The sequence below is a fragment of the Camponotus floridanus genome, unplaced genomic scaffold, assembly GCF_003227725.1.
Source record: "Camponotus floridanus strain SB8 unplaced genomic scaffold, Cflo_v7.5 scaffold89, whole genome shotgun sequence".
In the NCBI taxonomy this organism is placed as follows: Eukaryota; Metazoa; Arthropoda; class Insecta; order Hymenoptera; family Formicidae; genus Camponotus; species Camponotus floridanus.
The window spans coordinates 537671-565608 of NW_020229859.1; the positions used below are offsets into that span (position 1 = coordinate 537671).

The following is a 27938-nucleotide window of genomic DNA, read 5'->3' on the forward strand; positions in this document are numbered from 1 at the left end:
ATTGCCGTTCATTGTCCGAAGCTATGGCGATTCAGCTTTTCTTCTCGTCGTATTCTTTTGCCAAACACGAAATACGATGACTGCGACTCGAGACGGCTTCAATTAGTCGTTGCCATTTTCACGGCGTGTCCAAACTTTACGTACGAGAGGGCGAGAGGGCGATATTTATTGCCTAATGAAGCGCGAGAAGATCGTTAATGTCAAAGTTGGGAGAGATGGTTATCGAATAACCGATAATCAGCCTTGCTTTTTCCATTTCTTTTTCTCTTCGGACGACGAAGGAAACAATAATGATGACAGTGCTTATCGTTGCGGGGGCGTAAATAGAAAGGGTATACAAGGATTCTCCCTGCGCGATGTAAATTCATGAAATTGAATGGAAATAATTGTGTGTATGTGTGTGAGTCCTCACAGATTACTTTATTCTTTTTTAATATTAAACAAAAATATTTTAAAGATTTTACACATCGAAGATGCACATGCACGCACGTATACGAGGAGTTTGTACGTTTTCATTCCGATGGAAATGCGAAAGAGCGAAGTAAAGAGCGAGTCGTACCTTCTGCGTTCGTTTAATGAAATAATAGTGACAATGGTGTAATCACCGAATCGACCTTCGCAATTTTCTTGCGCGTGGTTTTCTTGTTATAAAGGAGAGAAAGGAAGGGAATGAAAGGGGATTTCCCTCCGTCGGTCGTCGAGGTCGTTTGACCTTTTCCACCTTACGACTCGTGAGAACCCTCTTCATTTTTTCCACCTTAATTTCTTCGTATATAAGCAAGCCGTACATGATTGACGACATTTTGCGCGAGATTTTTATTTTTTATTTATATCACAATATATGGATTCGTAACAATTAATTAATTAATAATAGCAAAGTCCTTTGTGTATTTTTCTCAAATACTCGAAACATCGAATGGCTGTAATTGTAGTCAATTATATCTTTTCTTTCCTGATTTTAACCGAAACATTCTGATCTCTTTCCGATATTATATGAGACGCGAAATATTTTCAAAATTAAACGATACCGAGTGAATCGTTATAAGCGATTCGAAATCGACATACAATGAGCGATTTCAAGTCTTCCCACTCTTCCTTTCCACCCTTTGCGCGGCTTCTTCACTATCCGCTGCATCTTTCTCTGTCCCTCTCTTCCGTCCCTCTCGATTTCCCGACACTGACCTCTCCAATTTTCAAATTAGATTGGCTTCAGCAAGGTTACGGTTGTCGACAGAAGGGAGGCCATAGACTGTCTATATAGCCCTATCGTGCCACCAGATATCTCCCTTCCGTACTCGCGTACACGTGTGCGTAAATTTGCGAATTGCGAATCTTTACGAATGCATGAATACACACCATCAGCTGCAGTAATGTATGAGTTGTTCCGAATCTAGAACAAATTCGTCGTCTTTCATCTAGGAATTCTTTGATCTAATCGATCTTTTCTTGGCGTGAATGTCGAACGAGATTGTCGTTTATCGTAACTTTACTTCCGGCATTAGACTTTATTTTCTCACGACTAATCGTCCAATCTATAAAATTCACTTAAAATGAAATGAAGACTGAAAAAAAGTTCTGAATTGTTTGGTCGTTTTTTCGAAAACTTTTAATTTTCAATCGCTGATTTTCGAGATCCTTTTTTTTTATGAGAAAAGTGAGTTCCAAGAAAATTAACCCACGTGGATATAAAAAATATGGACAAATCCGTTCAATGAAAAATGCATTTTTTAATTAAATTATAATCTTTGGAATGTGTTATAATTATTTTAATTTTATATATATTTATATTTGTTTCCTCTATTGTTACAAATTGAAAATCAAGCAATTTGATGAAAATTATAAACTATTATTATATAGCGTAATCGTGGATATTGAACGATTGGTCACTTTGTGCAACCCTATATCGGGATTAAAACAGTTCTAAGTGAGAGAGAAATCGTATAAACGTGAATTCAATCTAGAACTCTTATAAAGTTGCGACTCATTGAAAGCCGGATATTTAACCCTTAAACGCGCACAACTTTCTTTCTATACGTGTGATCGAAATGTTTTTATACTTATAAAACGGATTTTTATAAGATTGAAATATATAATCGCATTTATATAAACGGAAAAATATATAAAAGATAGAAAGTTATGAAACACTAAAGTTGAACATTTTGTATATACATTTTTGATTATTTTTTTATCAGCAAAATTTCTTGATAACATTTAATTTATAAAAAAAATATTCTTTATAATTTTTTTATTTTGAAATATGAATAAGAGGAAAAATTTCTGTATGAGAAATGACAGTAAATAATGGTTTTTAAGTTATTGTAATATATTTAAAGGAGTCCAAGAACATTTTGTTACTTTGAATTTTCATTAGAAAAAATTCTTTTCTGTTATAATATAATTGAATAATGTTTTTATTATAATGCTGGATAAAAAATAATAATTAATGTATTAATTTTGATTATGTGTGTAATTTTAGGCGCACTATTTAATAAAACAATTATAACTTTATAATCGATTTTATGTTTATCTTTTCAATTTAAAATTATTTGAACTCAATGCATTTCCAAAAGCCTTCGTAGACACTAATCAGTGTACATATTCGCAATATCAGGTGAACCGTATTTATTTGCCATTTATTTGCGACATTATCGATTCTTTTGCTCTATAAAATTACGGAGAGGATTAATTTAATTATGAAGAAAAAAATTAATTTATTTAATTTATATACAAGAAATGTTAATCTCTCTCTCTTTCTCTTTCTCCTGATAGCTAAATCCTTTTTCAAGTGCGCTGATATTTTTTTATTTGATACTCTAGTCAACATCAAGGTTTGCGATACCGAAAAGATCTCATACCGGAAGCGCAGTATCGATACTTCGAACAATAGGCGGTGTAAGTCGAGCGAGCGCAACACTTCGAATAGATATCGGGCCAAGTTTGTCTCTATGTGTTGCTGTTCTCTGATCTCGCGTTTCCTGCCGCATTCTCCGTCCGCGTTGTGTCTGCCTCTCGTCTCGCTCCTTCTTTCCAACTGCGTCTCACATCTCGCGTTATGCTGCAACGAACAAAAGGCAGGGGGGGAAGAGGGACGGGAGAGGGTTCTGCGAGTTTAATGTATATCTATATCGCGCGGCTTACACGACGTTCCGCGTTATATGCGTTGCAGCGTTTCTACCGACCGATAGATATTTGTTATTGCGAGATTATTAGCTTATACAGAGCTTGGGCAAGTCCGATTGCATCTCGCGCGAATTTCTAATTAAAGTATTATATCGCAATCAATTTCGAAACTTGTGCTATAACGCGATAATTATTTAAAAAGGTATTTGCTTGAATTTAATTAATTTTCTTGCGTGATGTTGTCGAACTTGTTTATCTAATATTTCGCATAAAGTGCTGATAATGACAAAGACGTACAATTTTTGCTCCCGCACAATTTCTCTCGGCATGAAATTTGACGGAAAGAAAACGCATAGTATTATCTAAAAATTTAATAAACCAATTTCATTAGTATTCGTGTGATTTTTTCAGAATTTTTTTAATTGATACTAATATATCGCGGTAATTAATACGGTATTATCTAAAAATTTAATAAACCAATTCATTAGTATTCGTATGATTTTTTTATTTAATTAATTTTCTTGCGTTATGTTGTCGAACTTTTTTATCTAATATTCCGCATAAAGTGCTGATAATGACAAAGACGAACAATTTTCGCTTTCGCAATTTCTCTCGGCGTGAAATTTGCCGAAAGAAAACGCATAGTATTATCTAAAAATTTCATAAACCAATTTCATTAGTATTCGTGTGATTTTTTCCAGAATTTTTTTAATTGATACTAATATATCGCGGTAATTAATACTACAGCATAAACGATAAAGGGGTGAATGTTACAACGGCCGATACAATTACTTGTAGGTAGACATCCGATATATTTGATCAGCATGTAACCGGCTTGTTGATTTCCACGCTATTGTGCATGCGAAACGTCAGTGACATATGACATTCCGCGTCGCGACTTGTCACAAAAAAAAACAAAAGAATAAAAAAAAACGGCGTGCGCGGGACTATCTTGCGATACAACGACAAATTATGCGTCTCCGCGTTTATTTCGCAGAGAAATAAAGTTTTCGTGAGGTCTTTGTTAAGGATGCTTTGTATGTATAATCCCAGCAAAAAGTAACTGAAAATCAATATTGACGAAATATATCCGAAATATATAAATATACTTTTGGTGTATTTTGAGTATGAGAAATTGTGTGGAATATTACAATTTGATCTTACTTACAGTACAGAGATGTATTTTTTAATATTTATTGCGTTTTTACTGTAATATTCCGAATTTTGTTAATCGAAATGATTAACTTTTGGCAGAGAATTTCGTCTTGTGTCAAATACATGGCTAATTTCATTGAATTATTTTTTTTTTAAAACAATTTTTTTTATTTAATATCTTTTTAACCAGTTAGTACTTGTATAATATTATTTGACCAAATATTTCCTCTGTATTTCTGTATCTAAATTACACTTTTGCAAATTTTAAGGATGTTTTGTACCTATTTTCCAAATATTGAGAATTTAAGGAAAATTGTACAGAATCCTTACATAAGTTTAGAATCTTTAGTATAATTTTTAAATCGATTCACTAAAGCGTTCACAAGTTATAAAGATTTTAATTTGCATCGAATTAACATGTGTTCTTATGGGAAACGTATAACCACGTCGATTCAAATAACAAAAACACATGGAAATAATTATAAACTTGTGAACGCTTTAGTGAATCGATTTAAAAATTGTATTGAAGATTCTAAACATATGTAAAGACATTCTGTACAATTTTCATTAAATTCTCAATATTTTGAAAATAGGTACAAAACATCCTTCTTAAAAAACGATGAAAATATCTCACGGACAAGTCGCGAATATTTCGATGATATATCGAGATCTATGATATAAATAAATCTTTCTTTTGCATTCCTGGAATTTGCAATCCTCCAGTAAATTCTCTTCCGCGTTTAGCTTAAAGAGATAACTGTAGTAAGCACCACCATTAGAAATATGTAAGCGATAAGACTACCGTTGCATGAGGAGATGGCTAATTTAATAATGAGACAAGTCATCTGGCAGGTGAAATGTTCCAGATTTAATTTCTGAAATTATTTTCTCGCTCATGCAGAAATTTATCGGGCCGTCTTTTCATATAAACAAGCACTGCTCGAAAATAAGAGAGAGATTAGAGATCATCGATCTACGGGATATCCTTGTTAATGATCACCTGTATTCTGCATCACTGCTCCTTCAAAAAATATTATCTGCGAACTGTTTATATGTGTATTTTTGCGGTATTTTTATACAAATATTTATATCATAATGCACTCTCTCAAAGATTGCTCGCAGTGGTATATTTATTTTGATTAATTAAAATTGTAGTTATTGAAAGAGAGAGAGAAAATATATTAATCATCGTTACATGAAAAAACCGTATCACTTGCTCGCTCGAAATGCACTTATTCGGCAGGATATTCCGAATCTCTTGTCTGTCACTCTCTCTGTCACCTGGGTAAAAGTCGCGCTTCTAATCAAAGAAATTGTGCTTAATCTCGCGGTGTAAAATATACATGCGCATAAGCCTGCTTTGAAATCTCGTATTGTTATATCGACGAGCGGCTTTTCTTTTTGTCGACATTCAGAAATGTTGGAGAAGAGAGGGTAGCATTTGGCTCTTTGAGATATGTTTTTTTTTCCTCAAAACGATTTCGCCGAGAGATAAAACGGTAGGAAAGATAAAAAGGGGAAGGGGAGAGGGAGGAGGATAGCAGGCATAGTGATCGAGGATAATCGTAAGGTGGCCGCAAACGAAATTTTGTTTCGAGGACGCACTCGAGAGATAGAGAGAGACGAAGACTAAAGACAGCGTAAACTTGAGTCGTTTATCGCAACGGTTCTTCAGAGCATTCGTTTCTCTTGCATTCCGAGGTTCGGAGGTCGACATTGTTTTCTAGTATTTCCAATTATATTGTTGTAATGAAATTTTATGTTAAGATTATCTCTGAAAGTTGTTCCGGGATTATTTGTCCCGTTTGAGGATTGAAAAAAAAATTTTATTTCATTCAAAGATTCGAAGACGGCAGATCTTGAAGATAGCATTTATTTCAAAGATTACGATATTTTATATATATGTAATGAAATTTTATTATTTTCGCGAATTTTTTTCTTTTTATTTATTTCTATTGATTATTTTTTAAGAGGGACAATAAGAATATTTTTATCCAATTTTATATAATTTTTCTTATATAAGTTTCTTATATAATAATTTTATATAATATATATAAAATTTTATAAAATTTCTATAATAATTTTATCGATGTTAGTTTATCTAAGAATTAGCGATCTGAAGAAGATAGACTCTTCCCTTCGTCCAAGGACTATTCTCCTCTTTGATGTCGTCGCTTCTTTCGTGCATCCTTCAGTCGCAGTACCATCTCCTCGTCATTAAGCGTCGTTCCGTGATTCAACGAGGGGTGGTGAAGGGCGCTGAAGGACGCGAAGGATTAAAGGGTGGAATGTCCGCCGCGCATCGAACACTTTATCTATCTTTTACGCGTCTATCTTTAAGATGGCGTCCATCCTACCGATGCCAGACACCTTTTAGTTGAGAGCGCGAGTCACGAGGAAGCTCTTTTCGTTCGCGAAGGACCATCCGCCTTTACCCCTCGCGCACCCTTTTCGCGTCTCCCATCGCGCGGCCATCGACTGCAGCGCCTCCGAGAGGAAGCGCCAGGGCATTCATCCCTACGCCCTCCGCTCTTCTCCGCGTGCTTTCCTTCACGCCCATGCGAAACGCGCCCTGCGCGCGTGAACCAGAAGGGTTGAACGACTGTTCCATCCTAACGTGCACAATCATTTTACCGTTGGATCGTTTCTCTATCGAAAGGGGGCACGGGAAATCTGGGAAAGAGACGATCGAGCTACAATTAAAATGAATCAATGTCGAAGAGGACACCCTATCTCCACGTAAGACGACGACGACGACGACGACGACATCGTCGACTCCAGCATCCCCTCTATTCCTCCGCCGGTCCAGACGTTGTACGTCGGGACGACGAAGAACCCTTACCGCCGAAGGACCGCGCGCGCGTTTGCTCTCCCTTTTCTCCTCTGTCGTTCCCCCCCCCCCCGTTCAACCCCTTTCCCCGCAATTCGCGCGACGGGCTCGCATGGAAGGTAGACCAGCCAGTCGGTCGACGGTTGCTCCACCCCCGTGCGACACGATCAATACGCGACTCTTCTCTCTCTCTGACTCTCTCTCTTTCCCTCTCTTTCTCTCTCTCTCTCTTTCTCTCTCTCTCTTTCTCTTTCCTTGCTCCCTCTGTTTCTTGCTCTCTCTCTCTCTCTCTCTCTCCCTCGCTTTCCATCTTTTCTCTCGCTTTTTCTCTCTGTCTGTTTGTCCGTCTGCCCACGTCTCTTCTTGTTTCTCTGTTCATCTTTTTTCTAATTCCCTTTGTCTTTCTCGTTCGTCCTTACCCTTTCTTTGCCGCGTTTCTTTTCCCTCTTTTCTTCTTTTTCTCTTCCTCTCTCCTGTCCCTTTCCTCTCGCTTTTCGTCTCTTGCTACTTTTCTTTTGTCTTTTCTATTTTATCCCTTTTTTATATTTCTTTCTTGTTTTTCTCTCCTTTCTTTCCTATTTGTTTCTATATTCTATATTCTATATTCTATATTCTAAATTCTATTCTTTAGCATGTTTTTTTTGTTTTCTTAAGAGAGAAGGGGAGAAAGAGAGAGAAAAAACAAAACTTTTGTTTTAAATTTTTGTTATTTTTTAAATTTCATTCGTTATCTTGTAATTGTTGCTTTTATATCGCGCTTTGGTTCATCTGCGATGCAGCCGAGCGATTTCATAGTCAGTGGCAGCATCAGCCAGCAACTAACAGAAGCGCGCTCGACTGGCTGTTCGTTTCGAAGTGGTCCTTCTGTTGCTATGCCGGCTTCTCTTAGCCTTCCTTGGCCCCCTTTCTGGTTCCTCCTCTCGCTCGCATACTCTCTTTCTCTCTCTCTTCGGTCTTCTTTCTTTTTCCCTTGCTCGCTCGGTCTTATCACACTTTACCTCTCTCCTAGTCAGAACGCTCCTTCTTACTAGCATCGTCCTGCAGGATAGCTGCCCGACATGTCGTTTCGTCAGGATCGTTCTTACGAAAGATCTCGTTTTTTCTACAATTTTTTTTTCTTCCAACATCAATCCCTCATTTGCCTATCTGAAAATTCCTTTCGGCCTACCCGATTTTGTTTAAACAACAGAACCTAAAGTATTTAAGGTTTTTTTTCTTTCTTTCGGTCAATCGAGTTATCAAATGATACTTATCTTGATCTTGATTTGGCGAAACTTACTGTTGTTCTCATGAGTTAAAGTACATATATTTCTACTATTTTAATCTGGCACTTGATTAGAAATAAAACTCAGAGACTTTTGGCATAGTTGGATGTTAATTAGTCGCTAATTTATTGCTAATGGCGATTGTAATTGCTTTTATAAATCAGTAGGAGTAATAAAATTGAAGATATTTACGTTTTAGCAATTTTGTCCTTTTTTGTAAGAACATATAAAGAGAGAATTATAAGCAAAATTAAAAACATCAGAAATAATTGCTATTTAATTGTTTTAAGATTAGGTCCATTGTTTATCGCCATTTGACTATGGATTATAAATATTAGAAATATTATAAATTGTAAATTGTTGATGTCGAAAATATTTAATGATTCTGAATGTTCATTAAAATAGAAAGGCATAATTTTAAGAGTGAAGCGACCGAAAATGAGAAATTAATCCGAATATTTGACTAGATTTTTGTTCAAATTAATCGCTTTTACAGTATTTCACAATTCTATATTTATATATTGTTCAAAAAAATAATTCTAAAAAATAATCGAAATCATTTTAACTATTTCATGCGACTACTTTATTAATATTATATTTTTATTCTCTTTATTGTTATACATAATTAATAAATTAATTGAGCTAAATTTTTTACTTTAATTGTAACTATATTTGACTACAAATGTTTTTGATTAGTTTTTAAATTTACTTGACGAATAGAGAAAATCATTTCGAGTAAATTCGGGCTTACATATGATACGTATTTCGAAAACAATCCGTGTAATCTGCAGATTACATTAAAGTAAAGCCTTAAGATTGACGGATATTTTATTAAACGTTACAATTACTTGGAGAGAGTACAATGAAAATAAAAACTACCGATACGCATGCGCCGAATTTTCATGATTATTTCGTCAACGGACGCCTAATTGCAATTTTGCGTCCGAGACAGGTGTACAGATGTTCGCGCTGAATATTTTTTCCTTTCTCTCTCTTTTTTTTTTTTTGTTAGTTCACGCAGTATTGTTCTCTTTTATTATTTTAGCGTGCAAAACAGCTGATCAGGCCCATTGTTTATCGCCATTTGACTCTGGACATTTATCTGTACATGGCGTAAATTACGCGCGCAAGACCGGTAAACATTTTCCGCGGTGTGAAGCTTTGCACGGCGCGCCATGCGTGGGCGGTAAATAATCGCCGCCGCCAGAACGAATAAACATGCCGCACACATATTTTGCTTGAAAGCTAAGTTTGGCGGTTCCGATAAGCTGTCGCTTTGCGTTAACAATATCGGCGGCCAATACTGTCTTGCGTGGCGCGCGATAAGAGTTTCCCTCGCATTAAGGAGCAGTGTTCCTCAAACTGGAATATGCGCTCTCCAAGAACGAAAAATCTCTCTGCAACGTTAAACGTATTATATAATCTTTTTTAATCAATTTGCAACGAGAGTAAATTTTTTTTAAAAACCTTTATTTTTCAAACGTCGACGAGAAATATCAAAGAAATAATATAATTGATTTATAATGAAATATTTTTAGATATGATATATTTCTAGTGTGTTTTAAGATGAAATATTTTTCAACAATTTTTTCAGAATTAATTTAATTATATTAAGATTCAGAAATTGTTTCGAAATCCTTCTTGAAGACCAAAACTACTAAATCATATCAACTGTCAAAACTTTGGAAACTATAGAATTCCATGATTGTTTACGATATCTATGGGGCTATAAGAACGCAACTATCGGCGGTGCAAATGGAAAACTATTCGATTTTTGAAAACGAGATAGCAAAGCTTTAGCAACCTTGGGGTCCGAAGCACCTTCGGAACGCGAGAAAGAAATGGAAAAGAGAGGCATTTTGCGGCTTATCGCCCGACAGATTTCTCGGATAGCCACGCAAATAACGCGTGCTTAACCGGTCAAAGTCCCCGTAGACGCGCGCGGGGAATAGGAATTTCGTCATCTATTGATTGATAAGTGTCCGCCGCCGATCACGTCGGGCGCAGAAGCCGGCTTCCCGTTCCGCTCCATCTTTCGCGTTAACTCGCACGCGTGACTCTTCTTAACCACGCGGACACGCACGTATTGCACGCACCTACGTGCGCGCAGCCGCGTCCGTCCGGTGCGGGGGTGGCAGCGAGAGGGGCAGGAGGGTGGTAAAAAAAAAAAAGACTCGGGCGAGTTTCTCTCACGCATACTCACGCACGCACGAAAAATAACTCGACGTATATAATTTCCTCGATTAAGCACCTGTTTATCGATTAAACATCCGCGCCGTTTATCGCGGACAGGACGGCTGTCGAAAAACTCGCCGACCTATACCGAAGGGTGAACGGCCTTCGCGCGAGCCGTCAAGTGTAAATTTTATATTATTCTTTTTTTTTAAACCGATTTTTTTTTCTTATCCGGGAATAAGTCACGAGGCTTAATCGCGCCGATTAACTCGGAGGAGAATATGTCCGCGTAATGGGGGATGACAATTTCTTTTCGTGACGCCAACTCAACCGCGTGGCACGCTTATCTCGTCCCTTATTCAATTAAACTCAATAATAGCCGCGATGTCCCGCGAGCGCAATCGTCGCCTAATTAAATTATAATTTTAATAAAAAGTACGCGACATCGCGCGACTCAGTTGTGACTTGAAAACCTTCTAATTAGCGTTCTCATTGAATAGATCGCGCATGGCATATTAATATACCGTGTGGCACGAGACGCGGAGAGAAAGAGAGAGAGAGAGAGAGAAAGAAATGGGGAGACCTCTTATTTCTGTATACGACTGGGAATAGGTGCGCGCTGTAAGAAAATAAGCTTTTCCCTTACATTGTAGAACGAAGGAGTGATTAGAAACGCGCCGATGAACAGAGACAAAGCGGGGGAGGGGGGATACTTAACATACGAGCCGCAACCGAGCTACTTCTTGAGGAGAGCTGCCCCTGTCCCCCTTTCCCTTCCCCCATCTCCCCTCGTCGAACCTTGAATAGCCGGATCTTGAACGTCCGCATAGTTGCAATCTTCATGCGAGATTGCGTTTTCTCTCTTTTTCTCGCCTTTTAGACCAACGTGCGCGAGAGCAAAGAAAGATGAAGAAAGAGAATCGATATATTGATGCGAATTTTGCATGAATCAACAGCGGCAAAGCTTCTTGTTATCTTGTCATTATTTATGTTGCACTCGCACGAAATGTCTCGAATATATAAGTGTGTACGTTTGACAGTTGTAGTATTTATTAATTGCACGGTAATTTTCATTTTTTTTTACGCCTGTTTAGATATTATGTTTTTGTTCTCTTGTGTCGAACAAATATTTTTCACGGATGAGAGAGCGAGAAGAAGAATTTGTAAGCGGCGCACTTGATGCAGTGAAATGTATCTGTCACGTTTTGGCATTCCGCTAGTTTTATAGCCGCCATCGCGAACAACGATGAGTCGCATGTGTACGTTTTGCCGGTAACAGGCAATTATCAGTTACGATTCGAACGCATATTTGTCATGTCAAAGCACGTTCGAACGTAAAAGTAGATCGCACGAGATAAAAAAAAAAAAAAAGAGAGATATGCAATGCGCCGCAAGATCGGACGAGGTCAGTGAATAAAGAGCCGATAACATTTATACATTGAAGAGTTCTCTCTGTATTTATTTCTCTTTTCTTTACAAAATTGCATTCCGTTGTATATATATAAAATATTAATTTAAGTATTTATATTAAGTATCACCCGCGAGAGATTTCCACTAGAAAAAATTCCAGATCGTTCAAATATCTTGAAAATTGATGTTTTCGATAGAAATATTAAGAAAAAAAATATATATAGGATATGAAGTGTTGCACTTTTATAGCGATATTAGTTTGATCTTCTCTCTTGAAGTCAGAAATTCCTTAATGAAAAGAAATTTATATTATTTTGAAAATATCAGCTACTAGAATACTAGTATAATAGCAAAAATATAGGGCTTCCATTTACAAAATTTAAGATAATCTTGTAAAAAAGTCATCTAAGATACGATTAATGTAATTATCAATATATTTATTATCGATATATTATCAATATATAATCAATATATTTATTATCGATATATTATCAATATATATATATATATATATATATATATATATATATATATTATCAATATATTATTAATATAATTATTCAATATATTAATATATACTTTTTTTAAATATATCACACGCAATGATATTCAAGATACTTGACGATTCGAACTTTTTTGACGGATTTTATATATCAAGACTAATCAATTTTTATTTACGTTGCAAGCATGTCGTTAGCTTATATAAATCCTGCATAATCTGTCGTTGCTTATATACATCCTGTTGTATTATCGCAAACATTTATTAATCGTGTGCTTGTTATTAAATATTGTATATTATTATTAAATGTATATTTTGTGATAGAACTTCCCGTTATTTTTGTATCAATGGTGTATGAAAGTAGAGACAAGTAGAGACATTGAAAATAAACACGTGTTGCTAGCGTATCTTCCGCTTGCATCACAAGTCAACAGGATCAATGGAGAAAAGGAAATATATTTCTATTAACAACATGACATAATGTGTGCACATACACGCACGTGCGGAAATAAGAGCAAATCAAATCAAGAGATGCAATATTGTAGTGCCTCGATTTCAAGTACATAAAACTAATGACAGGTTGGTCGGCTATGACAGTGTTCATGTCACTATCTATCGCCGAACGTTATCGCTTCTCTTTCAAAATCGATTTACGTTGCACACCAATGATATGATACGCGACAAAATATTCTTTAAAAAATTCATTTGCATTATATTTGCGAGGACATACATAAAGATAAACGTTTATATTTATGACATATCATGTGATTTCCTCTATTTTAAATTCACCGTGATAGCATTTCGACTATTTTGAATTTCGTACGTAATAAAAATAAGCATAATTACATGACAAATGAGAGTAACATAAGAAGAAAAAAATGTCAAAGAAAATAGCGAACATTTTAAAATAAAAAAATTGATTCCCTTTCTTTCTTGGTAATTAAGTTCAAACGATGAGTTTTAAAAATTAGTGACAATATCGCCAACGATGCTATAAAAGGATAAAGAATCGAATCAATGTCGATGTGTGTCTTCATCGTTCATCATTTCGATACATTCGCAATCGTCTTATTACTTTCACGTGTTATACCTCATAATCGAAGGAATTTTCTTCGACGCGAATCGATCCTTTTCTTTCGATTAAGAATCTTATTTCTAGCTTATCTTATTAAGATTGCCTCACAATCAATGCAATCACAATAATAATATTAATATAAATTTATAATATAAATTATTATTATATTTATATTAATATAAATAATATTAATATAAATGTAATAATAATATTGATATAAATATATAATATTGCTATTATATATTTTTTTAATAAAAAAATATATAATTTTATTTAACAAAAATATATATTTTAAACTAATACATAGCTAAATTATTCTTTATTGAATAATATAAATACGCACGCGGACGCGTTTCGCGCCGAAATACTTTGGAACGAACACCAGCTCCTTAATTCGCTCTCGACCTTTCGCGAAGAGGGATGCGGGCGAAAAGGACGAGGAAAACGGACGTCCTCGGACGTATTATGCAAACGAGGGACGAGAAGTTTCGGATGAAACCTCCGAGTTCTCTCTTCGTCTCTACCTCTCGCTACTGGCGTTCTGTCCTTCGCGTCAACCCTCCTGTTCTGCCAGTCTCTCTTTTTCATATCTATCTCCCTCCCCTCCTCCCTCCGTTTTCGGAGTAGTAGGTCCCCTTAAGAACAGGTCGAGATACGAGCGGATAGTGTCCGCGATGACTGCGACTTACGGCACTCCGCGGTCCTTAGCGCGGGATTTCGCAAATCTGCCGGTCTCTCGTGAGAATTCGGGGCAAATGGAGAAAGAGGAGGACACGGAGAGACGGAAGGATTGTCTCGTATTCGAGTCACATGCGACTTGCTGTGTACATAGGTTTACACAACCATCTGTCCTTGTTGTCTTTCCGCTCCGCCTTGTTCTCTTTCGCACTTGCCATCTCTCTCTCTCTTTCTCTCTCTCTGTCTCTCTCTCTGTCTCTTTCGACTGCGCATACGAGAATTTCTGATTGCAAGAGCCTCGCTCCGTCACCCTGTCATCACTCCTACGCAGCATCTGCTAGACAAACATAAGCAAACGTTTCGCGACGCGATCATTTTTACCACTTAATCCTTCGCGCGAGATTTTTCGATAATTGTGACGATAAAAAAATCAAGAATTTTCTACTCATGTAAATTATACATGAAATGTTTCAATTATTATTATATAATTCTTAATTACTTGCCTTTTCTCTCAGAAGTTTATTCATATCATGCGAAATTGTCGAAAATCTGTAGTTTTGCAAACCTTAAATATTTATTTATTTATTTTTCGAAAAATGCGTTAATTTAAAAGTATTTCATACAACATTAAAAAAGGAGATATTTTCTATATATATATATATATATATATATATATATATATATACATATATATATATATAGAAAAATTTGTAAGATTAAAATATTTTCTCTCCCTCTTTCTCGATTTTTTCGATCGACAGTTACGTAAGAGAAGTTGATCCAGCGGCACACGTCGACAGATGCAAGAGAGATACACATTTTACACATTAGTATAATTATCATAATACTGGCGATTTCGATATTACCCCCGGGGCTCGCGTTCGAAAGTCATGATTCGCGGAGAGCGTACATACATTGCTTTCGACGCGCTTGCTTATCGATCAATATGATGCTGTCGTCGTCATCCTCGTTGTCGCGGAGTTTGCGAGCAATGCTGGTCATGGAAAATTCTGATTCTTCTCTTTCATGATTTTTATTTCTCGGGAATTATCTCTTATTATTTTTATATATATCTCTCTTTTTTATATCTCAAAAAAATATCTACTTGCAAAAATAAAAATGTTTTTTACGCTCAATAAAAAAGATGATAAATTATTAAGATTTGTTTCAATTTCAAGAGGTGCCGGTGTGTGATTTATATTTTAAAATAATAGCAATAATAAGAGAGGAAAAATATTTTTATATGCTGATAATCAAATAATCACACTTGTATGGTTGACCTTCTTTTCATATCCACAAATCATATTTCATAATACAATTGGTAAAGAAGTAGATATTCAAATCTTGTAAACAATAATGACGAAATAGAGTATTCTATAAATTCATGATAAGAGGGAATATTACGATTTATAAGTTGTCTTCCTTTATACGACTCTATATACGAAATAGATTGTTACGTCACGCGATATATCGGTAGCATCAAGGAATCAGAAACAGAATAGTGGATATATACTATTGATCCACTTCCTCGAAACTGTTTTAGCAAATAAAGGGTTAATATCGCGATCTATCGCTTCATATCTATACATCGTGTTATTTGTAGCTAGTCGTTCTAGTACTCTAGTATTCTAAGACGGAATAAATAGACTCATAATAATTTATAGTTTCGGAGCGCAACACATCAAATATTGATTTTTTGACAAGAACACTCGTCGATATATAATGATATATATGAAGCGAGTAACACTAGTTATGGAAAGCTTTGGCATTTCCTCATGTAGGTTGGTATAATCCGGCTAGTGAGGGAAAGAGAGAGAGAAGACGCCAATTATGAACGGTGACACGTATTACGTATCGATTGTACCGGGTGTACCCAATGTACTCCAGTGGCCAACGAAATAAAGCCGCAATCTTAGTGGTGCAGATGTCGACTTTGGACATGTCCGATTGAGATTTCAACCTGATATAATTTAATTGTCAGTCAGATAGTTTCTTCTCATATTTTTCGACGGTCTATATAATTTTTTCTTTGCCCACTGTGCTCTTCTCATGTTGAATTTTTTATTGAAAACAGTTTGCAATGTTTTTTCTCGTTAAATTAAAGACTTTAATTACAAGAATTTATTTTCCACTGCAAATATTTATTTTCGATATACAATAAATAGGAAAAACCTCTTTTCAATCTCTATAATAATAACGGAAAATCGAACAATCGTAATAAACAAAGTGTAGTTTCATTTTTATGGAGTAAAAAAATTGTCAGAATTTCCACGAATAGTATATCAAACAATTTTTTTCTGTTAATATAATTTTTCTCATAGGTATTAATTACATTAATTACAGTTATTATAATTCTCAAACGTTTTTAATACGAAAAATAAACGCGAAAGTTGTCTCATAATAAAAATTCTACGAGTTGATCATCTATCGGCTGACTGAATCATTTCGAATCGAGAGTAAAGTAGAGAAATGTATTGTTGATATCTCTATCAAGAACTAATAATTAAATACAGATTTCCCCAACGGGGGTGGCAGCGCTCAGCGGCAATGAAAATATCAATTACTGATATAGAAAGCGAGAGAAAAAGATAATTTATTACCGACACTTAGAGAAAACGAAGATATTTTCTATTAGCATAATTTTTTTACACGAGCGACGTGGGCTCAGGAAAGAGGAATGTCTCGTCCGCATTTCTCTAGGAAAGGAGAGAAATATAATGATCGTTTCCTGCGCGATCGTAATTAATCGTCGCTTTTTAAACATCACGATGAATGTTACCTGCAGCGATTATTAGACGCGTCGCGTTAATGCGATTCACCCGGTACATTCTCGCGAGCGATGATGCGCTGGTTCCCGAGATAGTTAAAATAGGTCTTTTCTTTCTTTCTTTCAATAACTCTTCGCGGATTTATACTACATAACATGAGAAACTCTCGTCTCAATATTATTCGGATCACAGAGGTGAAAGGATAATCAAATTTTTTATAAGGAACTTTGTTACGAGGTCAATTTAGTTTTTCTTTTTTGCACAAATAGGAAGATAATTGTTTCGGAGTAAATCGAAAAGGATGGAGGAAAATTAATTTTTTATCACATTCTTGTTCCGTTTTAATTAACGAAAAAAAGGCAAAAAGCTAGAATAAATATAAAGTAACTTATACACTGACGGAAAAATTTTTTTAAATCAAATAAATTTGTTTTCTTGAAACTTTTGCTTTAAATGAAAGGAATTGTTTATTTCATTTAAGCAAAAGCATTTAATTTTAATTAAATATGCATGTTATATTAAGTACATTATTTTCATTTATATATTTTTTATATTTAAATACTATTTTCGTAAAATATATACTATAATTTATTAAGTTAAATATATTATTTTTTAAAGTTAAAAAATTTAAAATTTTTGGGAATGAAAAATGCATTTCAATAAATATTTTGTAAAATTAAAATATAAAAATATTTAATTAAAAATTATATATATTTTAAGCATATATATTTTTCTAAACATATGTAAATAAATACTTAACTTAAGCAAGCAAACGTTTCGAATACAAGTAAAATACGTGATTAGTACCCACCGAATAAAAATAGCTTTCGTGAGTTAACTAAAATTTTTTTTATTTCAAGATAATTTTTTCCTCAGTGTATACTTTTTAATATCGATCCGCTTCTCTTACAGTCAGTTTCTGAATATAAATAATGCATCCAGGTAAAAACAAATTTAATCGCGTTACGCGAGGAGATGGAGCAGATTTCAGGTCACTTGTCTCTTTTCGTATCTCGATATAGGATCTCCGAAGAGGGTGAGATAGAAGAATCGTTTTCGCGATAGAGCTGACAGTTTCTCGCGCGAGGAATCATTCGGCGAGGAAAGAGATACGGTTTGTCGCGCGCGTGCTACTTCCCCCCCCTCGTACCTGCAAATACACCCTCGGAGAGAGCGTGTGGGGAAAGGGAGAGCAAAACGGGGATGTCGTAGGGTTGCGAGAGAGGTGAACGGGGGGTAGGAGGGGGAGGGGGGGGCAAAGAGGTGGATCAAGAAGCATGAATGGAAGTGGAATGCGTGCTGGCTATCGCACGGCCTATGTCAGCCTTTCGTGACCTCTCGCGATCGCGGTGCTCAACTCGCGTTATTTCCCCTCTGCATTTCGCATCGCGAATTTTTCCCACTCACTCAGGCTTTACGACCACTCGCGAACATGGCAGCAATATGCGAAAGATAATAAAGAGCGTCTTGCAAGCACAACTCGAAATAGTTGTAATAATTATATTTAATTATATTTAATATAATCATGTTAGTTATACTTAATATACAGAAGCATGAAATTGAACTTTTGTCAGGAAAGTTTGTAAATAAATTAGGCGTCGAAAAAAATATTTATATATCTTGCGATGAAATTATATAAAATTTTAATTAATATTAGTTATATAAATATTATATAATCATATAAATAATATAGCTATATAAAGTTATATAAATATTAATATAGTTATATAATTAAAATTACAATTAATTAGAGAGAGAAATGAGGCTTAGGATGTTTTAAATGATATTTAATCTAAGTTTTTTTGACAATTAAATGTTTTTCGTAAAGGAGTCTTTTTTTGCGCGTACACATAATCTTTCTCGTGTACTTCGTCTCTTCATCGGGTATGATAAGAGGTGAAATTTTTGCCCGCCGACTTTGTTAAGTTACAACGCCAGTTACGTTACCTTTCATCACCGTCGAAATCGATCCCATTTATCCGAGTTTCGGGATTTGGGGTTCCAAAATTGCACGTCTCGAGGGTGAGAATGAGGGACGGTAAACACAGCGTGACAGATGGCACACAGATTTATGCGGCCACGTGCTCCATAATTCGTATCCGACGAGACCGATTCGTGTCCCGATACGCATACATCCGTGCTTTATCTCGAATTCGAATCTGCATCAGCCCTTCGCGCGTGTGATAAAGGAGCAGAAGCAAATAAAAGGGAAGGGAAAAAAAAATCCGCGCGTGCGAATTCCATGCGCGAGTTCGCGTACTCACGTGAAGCGTTCCAGTTTCTCCAGCAATGGCGCGCCTATATCGACCGACAGGATAATCCTCCCCTCCCCCCCGACCTCTTCCTGTTTCTGTATCGATATGTTCGCCTGAATTTTTCACGATTCATGCCGGGATATATTTTTGGAACGGGCAAAATCTTCGTCGACGATACTCGGACCTCTCACATCCAGCGCATTCTCCATCGCTGATTTGCGGAATCATTCGTTTATAAGTTGGAATTATACGTGAGGATAGCTCTTTATATATAATTATCATTAAAAAAATATAGATGACAGGAAAAAATTGCACTTCTCGCGAATCCTCAAAATTCCAAGATGAAAAGTTTAATTGTACTCGATGATTCTTCTATTATTCGATCGTGATTGGCTTATTTATTTTAATATATATTTTAATTTATATTAAAGAATTGATATATATATATATATATATATTTTAATATATATATAAATTCTTTGATATATATTAAAATATATATTAAAATAAATAAGCCAATCACGAAGAATTTATATATATATATATATATATATATATATATATATATATAATTTTTTTTTTTTAAATACATATTAAAGAATTTTAATAAATTTAATATATATTTATTTTAATTTATAACGTACGAAAGGAAAAAAATCATACGAGATTTAGTTTCTTTGATATCGCGATATCAAGGGTCTTTGATTTCAAACTATGCCACGTATATTCGAAATCCTCCACCCTCTATGGAAAAGGGAGAGATTACGCGGCCAATCAACCGGGAGGCCATGTCGTGCAAGACGCAGACATGCAAACGAGACGTTTCGTCTGCATCTCACATCGGATTGGCCTCACGATTATCATCGTCGGTGCGGGTGCATTCGCTCGTACGCGAAAGCGCCCGGGAAGAGGGGGCGGAAGGGGGAGGATCGCGTACGGAGAACCGCTGACTCGCGCGCCGCGTGTTAATGAATATTTTTTTCATTCAACCGCGCCCTGGCCTACATTTCAAATGGAAGCACGACGGTGAGCGAGCAGCCGGGACGGGAGTTAGCTCTCCGCTTTCCGATACGTAATGGCTCGTGAAAAAAGGAGGAAGGAAAAAAAGGCGCGGGGGAGGTCGGGGTGAGTGTATACGCGGGAGGAGGGTGGAAACGGGCGGAAAAGGAAAGGGAAGGGGGACAAGCTTTCGGAGAGCAGGAACGGAGGTCAAAGAGGATAGACAGCCCGCAAATTTAACCCGACCTAGTCGTGATTTTCTCGTTACCCCCGTTGTACGCCCGTTCGTCTCTTTCTCTCGTTCTCCTCCCTTCTCCCCCCCTCCCCCCCTTTTCTCTCGTCTTTTTCTTCGTCCTCGCACATGTGCGTACCTCTCGCCCGGGTTTTTTTTTTTTTTTCGCACCTTCCGATAATGTGTACGTGCTTTAAAGTCGCGTGACGAACGGTTGACTGGGTGAATTATTGTCTCTCGCGTCTGTCACGATGGAGAATTTGACTATTGCCTTTCTGTTGATCTTCTCGTTGATGTTGATCTCTTCGTTTCTTCGAGGTTGTTGAAAATGTACATCGTAATTTATAAGACGTATAGACACATCTCGATTGTATCTTGACTAAATTTGTCTATCGATTAGCAATTCGTCTAATGATTATTCACCTCAGGCGAGCAGTTCAGTGAAAAATTATACTCACAGTTTGCGTTCAGGTGCAAATTTGTCATGTCATTTGCGCGATTAGATATATAAGTGTACAACAATTTTAATTTATAAGTTGAACGAAAAACTTTTTCATTTACAATTATTTGATTTTTGATGAGGTAATCATTAGATTTTGTAAATTTGCAGAAAGAATTGATCGACTTGCGATTATTTAATCATTTTAAATAAAAAATAAATTAGTCTTAATAACAAAAATTTAAAAGAAATGAATACGAATATAAGTAAACTGGATAGAATATAAATATAAATAAAATATAAAATATTATATAAATGTAAACAAAACGTTCACGTTAAATTATAAAATATATTTTTCTTTTTTGTTAACATTAGATATTTATATCACGACGATTAAAGATATGGATATTGATATTTCGAATAATATTTTTATCTCACATTTACGTAATAATAATAAATTTATATTACGAGCGATATCGCGTTTTTAAGCAAAGATAAACTTGTATGGAAATATTCTATAATGTTTCGCAAAGAGTATCGTATAAAGTGCAATAAGCATTCTATTCGCTTATATCCACTATTGCTTATTCATTCATTCATTCGTTTATACACTTGTCCATTCATTTGTTGTCTCAATCTATCACATATTCATTTGTTCGAGCCGAGTTGTGCGCATTCTTTTGATTCCTCATTTTATTATCGAAATACACTGCAAATAAAGCGCGGTGAAACTTTATTTAATAAATTGTGAAACCACGCTCCAAAACAATATTATTGTAAAATATACTGTTTGCAAGACGTACTAGTAAACAATTAATGAAGACATATATATAATTTGATATTTTAATATTTAAAATTGTTGCATTCTTTATTTTGTCAGACATCCTGAAGATGAATTTATATAATTGGACTCCAGGAACTTTAAAGCTATTCGAAGTAAATGAAACATTCGCATTTTTCAAAAAGAGAAAGTTATCTCTCGTTCCATAAATTAACAAATTTTTTATCAGAAAAGAAAGAGAGAGAATAAATATTTCTTGCGAAAAAAATTTACGAAAATAAGTGGCAATACGAGGCTCAATTTTCGAGGTATCGGAGATAATTTCCCTTTAATTTTTTCATATGTATTCACACTTGAAGAGAGACTAACAAGCCGTGTAAAAGTAAATTCGACGCGTTACGATCATGCCGTGAGGACCGCGAAACGAGGGTAGTCCAAGAAGGGAGTTGTTTAACGCGGCATCAAGCGGTCGGCGTTAAGCCGGTTTGCGCCGCCTAACAGGATCGTTAAAATGACAGTAATGTTTCCAGCGAGAGCCGAAGCGGGACGGAGACGGACGGACGGACGGACGGAGAGTCGTACATCAAAATTAACGACCGCCCGCCACTGCCGTCGTCCCGATTCTCCGGTGCACACTCTATCCCTCTGACGGAGTTGTTAATTATCGACACTTCCGCATACGCGCTCTCTCTCCCTCTCCCTCTCTCTCTCTCTCTCTTTGTTCAACTTCCGCGAGATTTAGGTCCCGCGCCTCGCTTCCAACTCGATTAGGAGCTCGAACTTGCGATTCTCTTTCAAACGATAAACACGCCAATTTTTTTCCTCCCCTATATCTTTCAAGGAACATGACAATTTGCCGCTCAATCGCGGTGATTTGTAAGAAACTTAGATTTTTTTTATCGGGGAAAAATGTATCGAAATGACGTGTGAGGTTGCGCGTTATTTAAGGGAAAGATTATTAACCACGTACAGTTTAGAAGAAAGCTCTATCGCCAGTGTAAAGGTATCTTCGCGCAAAAAGATAAGCGCGCGCATTTAATCCCGGTAACTCTGGTATTATTACCGGATTATCCGGGAGTAATTTCAACAAAACCGATTCCGTTTGCGCGGCGCGTGTCGCGTTTAATCGCATATTTATTTACGAACGCGAGATACTTCTCTCCGCGAAATTTTTCCAATGCTAATTACGTCGCGCGTAGCGGCTTTAACGACGATAAAAACAGGCGAAATGTTTGGATAAACGGTCATCCTCTCGTCAGAAGAAGTGTCGCACCGACAAGATCGTTATTTTATCTGCATCTCTTAGAATGTTGAAATTAAGGGAAAATATAATTGCGAATTATTATAATCGCAAACGTATGTGCGTAAAATTTCTATCGCTATTTTTATGTGATATTTTCATTGTATTATTTATACATATTATTAATCTTTTTTTTTTTTATTGGCGATAATTCTTATTCATGATTAATTTATATGAGTAAAAAGTAATTATGGGCTTGTGTAAACAAACACGCCCACACATTTAGGCAGTCAAATTAGATTTATTTTTGCGTTAGTTTGTACATTATCTGTAACAGGATTTTATTCGCTGCAGCATTAATCTGAAAAGTCGGCATCGATCAAAACAACTTGCAACTTGGTTACCTGACGTTGCCTAATTAATACCGCGGATCTAATTACCTAATGATAAACTTAACAGATAAACGTCAACATCAAGCAGCAAACATACAAATATTGATCATTGATTATAAACTTGCGGCCACACATTGATCTATTTCTCGTGATGTGTACAACGATGCAATCAAATTCTCCTTTGCAATTACACGATGCAGATTTCAAAAATCAACATTGAATAACATATATTATTATAATCTTTTATTTATATTTTTTTTCCGCGCTCTTTTACGGTTTTTATAACATGAGAGACGGATGATAACTTTTCACGCGATCTGAGGCTAATCATTTTAAAGGAACACAACTAAGAAATAGGGAAAGATGTGTGTTACAAGTGAAAAATTAGGTTTCTCTTGTATAATATACAGAATAAATAAGAATTCAAAAAATAATATTTTTTAACAAGATTTTCCTATATAAATATAGACGATTAGAATCTTAAATTTTACTAATCTTTCTACATAAACTTGCCTCTAGATTAAATAGATTAGAAGAAAAATACCAAAATAGATTTTATAAACCGATATATCTCTGTTTCTCGGCGATTAAAGTTAATACGCTGCACTTTTTATCAGAAGTGATATGAACTTGGTCTGTTTACTTATCAGAAGCTTATGGCTCATTGGTTGCTCATTTACATGTTGGATTGATTTGCATCGAGTTTCTGAAGCTTGAACAATTTTTTCTGTGACTTTCTTTAGCGAAAATTACAATTAATTCAAATAAGAATGTCTATAATAATCTATTTCTATGATCATAATCTATTTAATTCTTACTCTTATGTTTATTGTTTATTTCTAAAAGAAACTGCTTGGTACATTGATATAATCTGATTTTTATATTTCAAAGTGTCAGAGTTTAAAATATGCTATTTTATCAAAGGTTGTTTTTATAAAACAGAAAAAATTATTTTAATTTGAAATACATTTACATATAATTAAATAATTTATTACAGAATAAATATCTTTATAATATTTCTACAGTGTATAAAATATGTCGATTTTAGATAATCAATTTCTCAATTTTTACCTGTTTTTAAAAGGAATTACTTGCTTAAAGAAACTAAAAAAGACAAATAATATTAAAATTAAGGCACAATTTGATAAAAAGCAATCTCTATAAATATCTGTGAATACAAGTTTATTTATTTAAAATCTTCTTTAAATCGAATCTTTAAGGATGCTTTAAGGATGCTTTGTATGTACAATCCGAAAAAGTAGTTGAAAATCAATATTGACAAATATATCCACTTTTGATGTATTTTGAGTATGAGAAATTGTGTGGAATATTACAATTTGATCTTACTTACAATGCAGAGATGTATTTTTTAATATTTATTGCGTTTTTACCGAAATATTCCGAATTTTGTTAATCAAAATGATTCACTTTTGGCAGAGAATTTCGCCTTGTGTCAAATACATGGCTAATTTCATTGAATTATATTTAATATCTTTTTAACCAATTAGTACTTGTATAATATTATTTGACCAAATATTTCCTCTGTATCTAAACTTTTGCAAATTTTAAACAAATTCTGAATATTATTTCCATGTGTTTTTGTCATCTGAACCGACATGGTTATACGTTTTCCCTAAGAACACATGTTAATTCGATCCAAATTAAAATCCTTATAACTTGTGAACGCTTTAGTGAATCGATTTAAAAATTGTACTAAAGATTCTAAGCATATGTAAGGACATTCTGTACAATTTTCGTTAAATTCTCAATATTTTGAAAATAGATACAAAACATCCTTAAGAAACGATGAAAATAACTCACAGACAAATTGCGAATATTTCGATGATATATCGAGATCTATGATATAAATAGATCTTTCTTTTGCATTCCTGGAATTTGCAATCCTCCGGTAAATTCTCTTCCGCGTTTAACTTAAAGAGATAACTGTAAGCAAATTTTAAACAAATTCTGAATATTATTTCCATGTGTTTTTGTCATTTGAACCAACGTGGTTATACGTTTTCCCTAAGAACACATGTTAATTCGGTGCAAATTAAAATCCTTGCAACTTGTGACCGCTTTAGTGAATCGATTTCAAAATTGTACTAAAGATTCTGAACATATGTAAAGAACTTCTGTAGAATTTTCATTAAATTCTCAATATTTGGAAAATAAGTAAACATTCTTAAGAGTCGATGAGATCAAATGAAATCAAACAAACCCATGAAATATATCCACCCTCTCCCTTTCCGGGCCAAGTAACACGATAACAAGTTACGTTTCCGGAAGATGAAGTAAGGTGTACTACGAAAAGCGAGTACTTTTCGTCGAGCCGTGCATTGATCCGTTTGTCTCTTGATGCTTTCAGTGAGCGGGAGGACGGGGACCGGCGGTGCGCCCCTTTACGGGCGCCTGGTGGCCGAGGAGCCCATGCCCTCCGCGGTATGCGGTGGTGCTGGTGCCACGGGCGGCGGGGCTGCCGGCGGGGTCCCGCAGGAGACCCCCTCGGACATTCACGCCATGCAGGCCAGGATACCCCACAGATTTCGCGATCCAGCGACGGCGCCCCTCAGGAAACTCAGCGTCGACCTCATCAAGACCTACAAACACATCAACGAGGTAAGCAGGCTCCTTTCTTACGCGTCCTGTCAACCTCCCGTCTCGCGTATCTATTTGTGTATTTCTCTCGCGATTTGAAAAAAAGCTGATAAAATGGCAAATTAATATTCTCGTCTCTCTGAAATATCTCGATTTAAATCTTGTTAAGAATGTCAAGAGGAATTGAAGTTTCCTTATTTTAGATTTAGATTTAAATTACGCGTGCAATACGGTTATTATTAAGGTAATTGTTACGTTAAGAATTTTGTGGCAAGGCTATAATTTTGCAGGAGGATGTTGAAAATGGCAGAGAGAGGGAGAGAGATACGCGGGATACTCTGTTGACTTGTATCAGAATGTTATTTCATTTTCTATCCGACCGCCGAAATGTAACTGTGGAAAGTTTCCGAGGTTAAAAGCGACTCTTTATCGCCCGAGCGGATATTCCGAGTTCTTATATCGACCAGACACAGAGATCGAGATATCCGAAAATAAAGTTACAGGGTTACGTGCATTGTTTGTTCGGTTACTCCCACGCTTTGCGACATGTGATAGATGCGCGCATCTATATCTGGATTATGAGAAAATAGTCTATCGGAATTTATGGATCGATCATAGAGGAAAATCTGTGGGGGGAAAGGACATTTGTAGGATCTTCGTTAACAAGAAGATGGTTTGCTGTAATTTATAGTATGATACAATGTATAGGAGGCAATTAAATTAGTAAAAAATTTCTCACATTTAGGGCTAAGCATTTACATAATAATTTATATTAATATAAATCCAAATTTTAATTTGAATTTAGACTAAATAACTTTATTATGTAAATGTTAAAAATAATTGTTTTGATCTTGCTCGCGTTACTTTTATCGATAATATATAAGAAAATATTCAGAGAAATCATCAGCAATTTCTTGCAACTTGTAAATAATTTATTTTGGTTATATTTATATATTTAATATTTTTGTACACTCAAACAGTCCTTGATAAATAATCATCATTCTAAATAATATTCACACACAAGCTACGCCTTTTTCATGTTCTAAATGTTCTTAAATAATTTATAAAATTATTTCGAATTGAATTTTTCAGATTGAGATTTATCAATCAATACGCGTGTAAAATATCTTTAAAATTTTTTTCTAAACCATGTGCTTTCTATAGAATTTAAATTTGGGCTCTTTTTAATAAATTAATCAGCGAATATCGAAATAATATTGCAATAAGAGATAAAAAGATTCTATTTCCAAACGAATCAACTAGCAAAGATTATAAAATGCAGATTACCCTTCGATATCGGACAATCGTAATGTGCGATCGTATAAGCGACAATTATCTGGTCGTGTAGGAAAAAAGTGAATGGATCGCGAAATCGCGATAGCCTGGGAACTTCCGACCCTCGCGACTGTCACAGCTGATTGGACAATTATGGCATCACGGATGACGTCAACGATAATATAAACGTGTCTCTCGGAAATGTATAGGACAAAGGTGGGATTGCGAGTCGACAGAAAGTCGCCCACGCACGAGAGAAACGAAATATGTGTGTATGTAGTTCACGAGGAACTTGCTTCTTGGATCATCCCATCGCGAGTGTGGGAGGAACACGAGGCTTATTTGCGCTCCTTATATGAAAAGCCGTTAAATTCTTTACCGCAGATCGCATTTCGCCTTTATTTTTTAATGTCTAATCGGCAACAATGGATATTTAAATTTTTTTATACAATTTTTTACAATAGAAACTCAAAAGGATTTTCATTCCTATTCATATAAGTATCTCTGCAAATTCATGCAACAATAATTTAATCAAGCACAAGCATCCAAAAATTAATTCCCCGATCGAACACATTTAACATCTTTGTATAAAAATATGAAATTTTTCATCGCTAATCATCAGACGACAATTTTAATCATTAAAGTAACAAATTTAGCCTTAATAAGGGAAGAAATTCTTCGATACACGAGATTGATGATAAAAATACGATCACTGAGAATCCTTTATATTCCTCGGTTACGTTTATATCGCT

General features: G+C 35.3%; 1 protein-coding gene across 5 annotated transcripts in view; it reads left to right on the forward strand.

Moving 5' to 3' along the window:
- Window positions 1-27938, forward strand: part of LOC105251087 (serine/threonine-protein kinase minibrain) — an 80695-nt gene that overhangs the window by 25328 nt on the left and 27429 nt on the right. For all 5 annotated transcript variants that reach the window (XR_003123664.1, XM_025414739.1, XM_025414742.1 and 2 more), the window contains exon 3: window positions 25682-25932. Coding sequence is in view for 4 of the 5 variants with exons in the window: in XM_025414739.1 (XP_025270524.1) it covers window positions 25682-25932 (251 nt within the window). In the remaining variant the exon portion in view is untranslated. The remainder of the gene's footprint in view (window positions 1-25681; window positions 25933-27938) is intronic.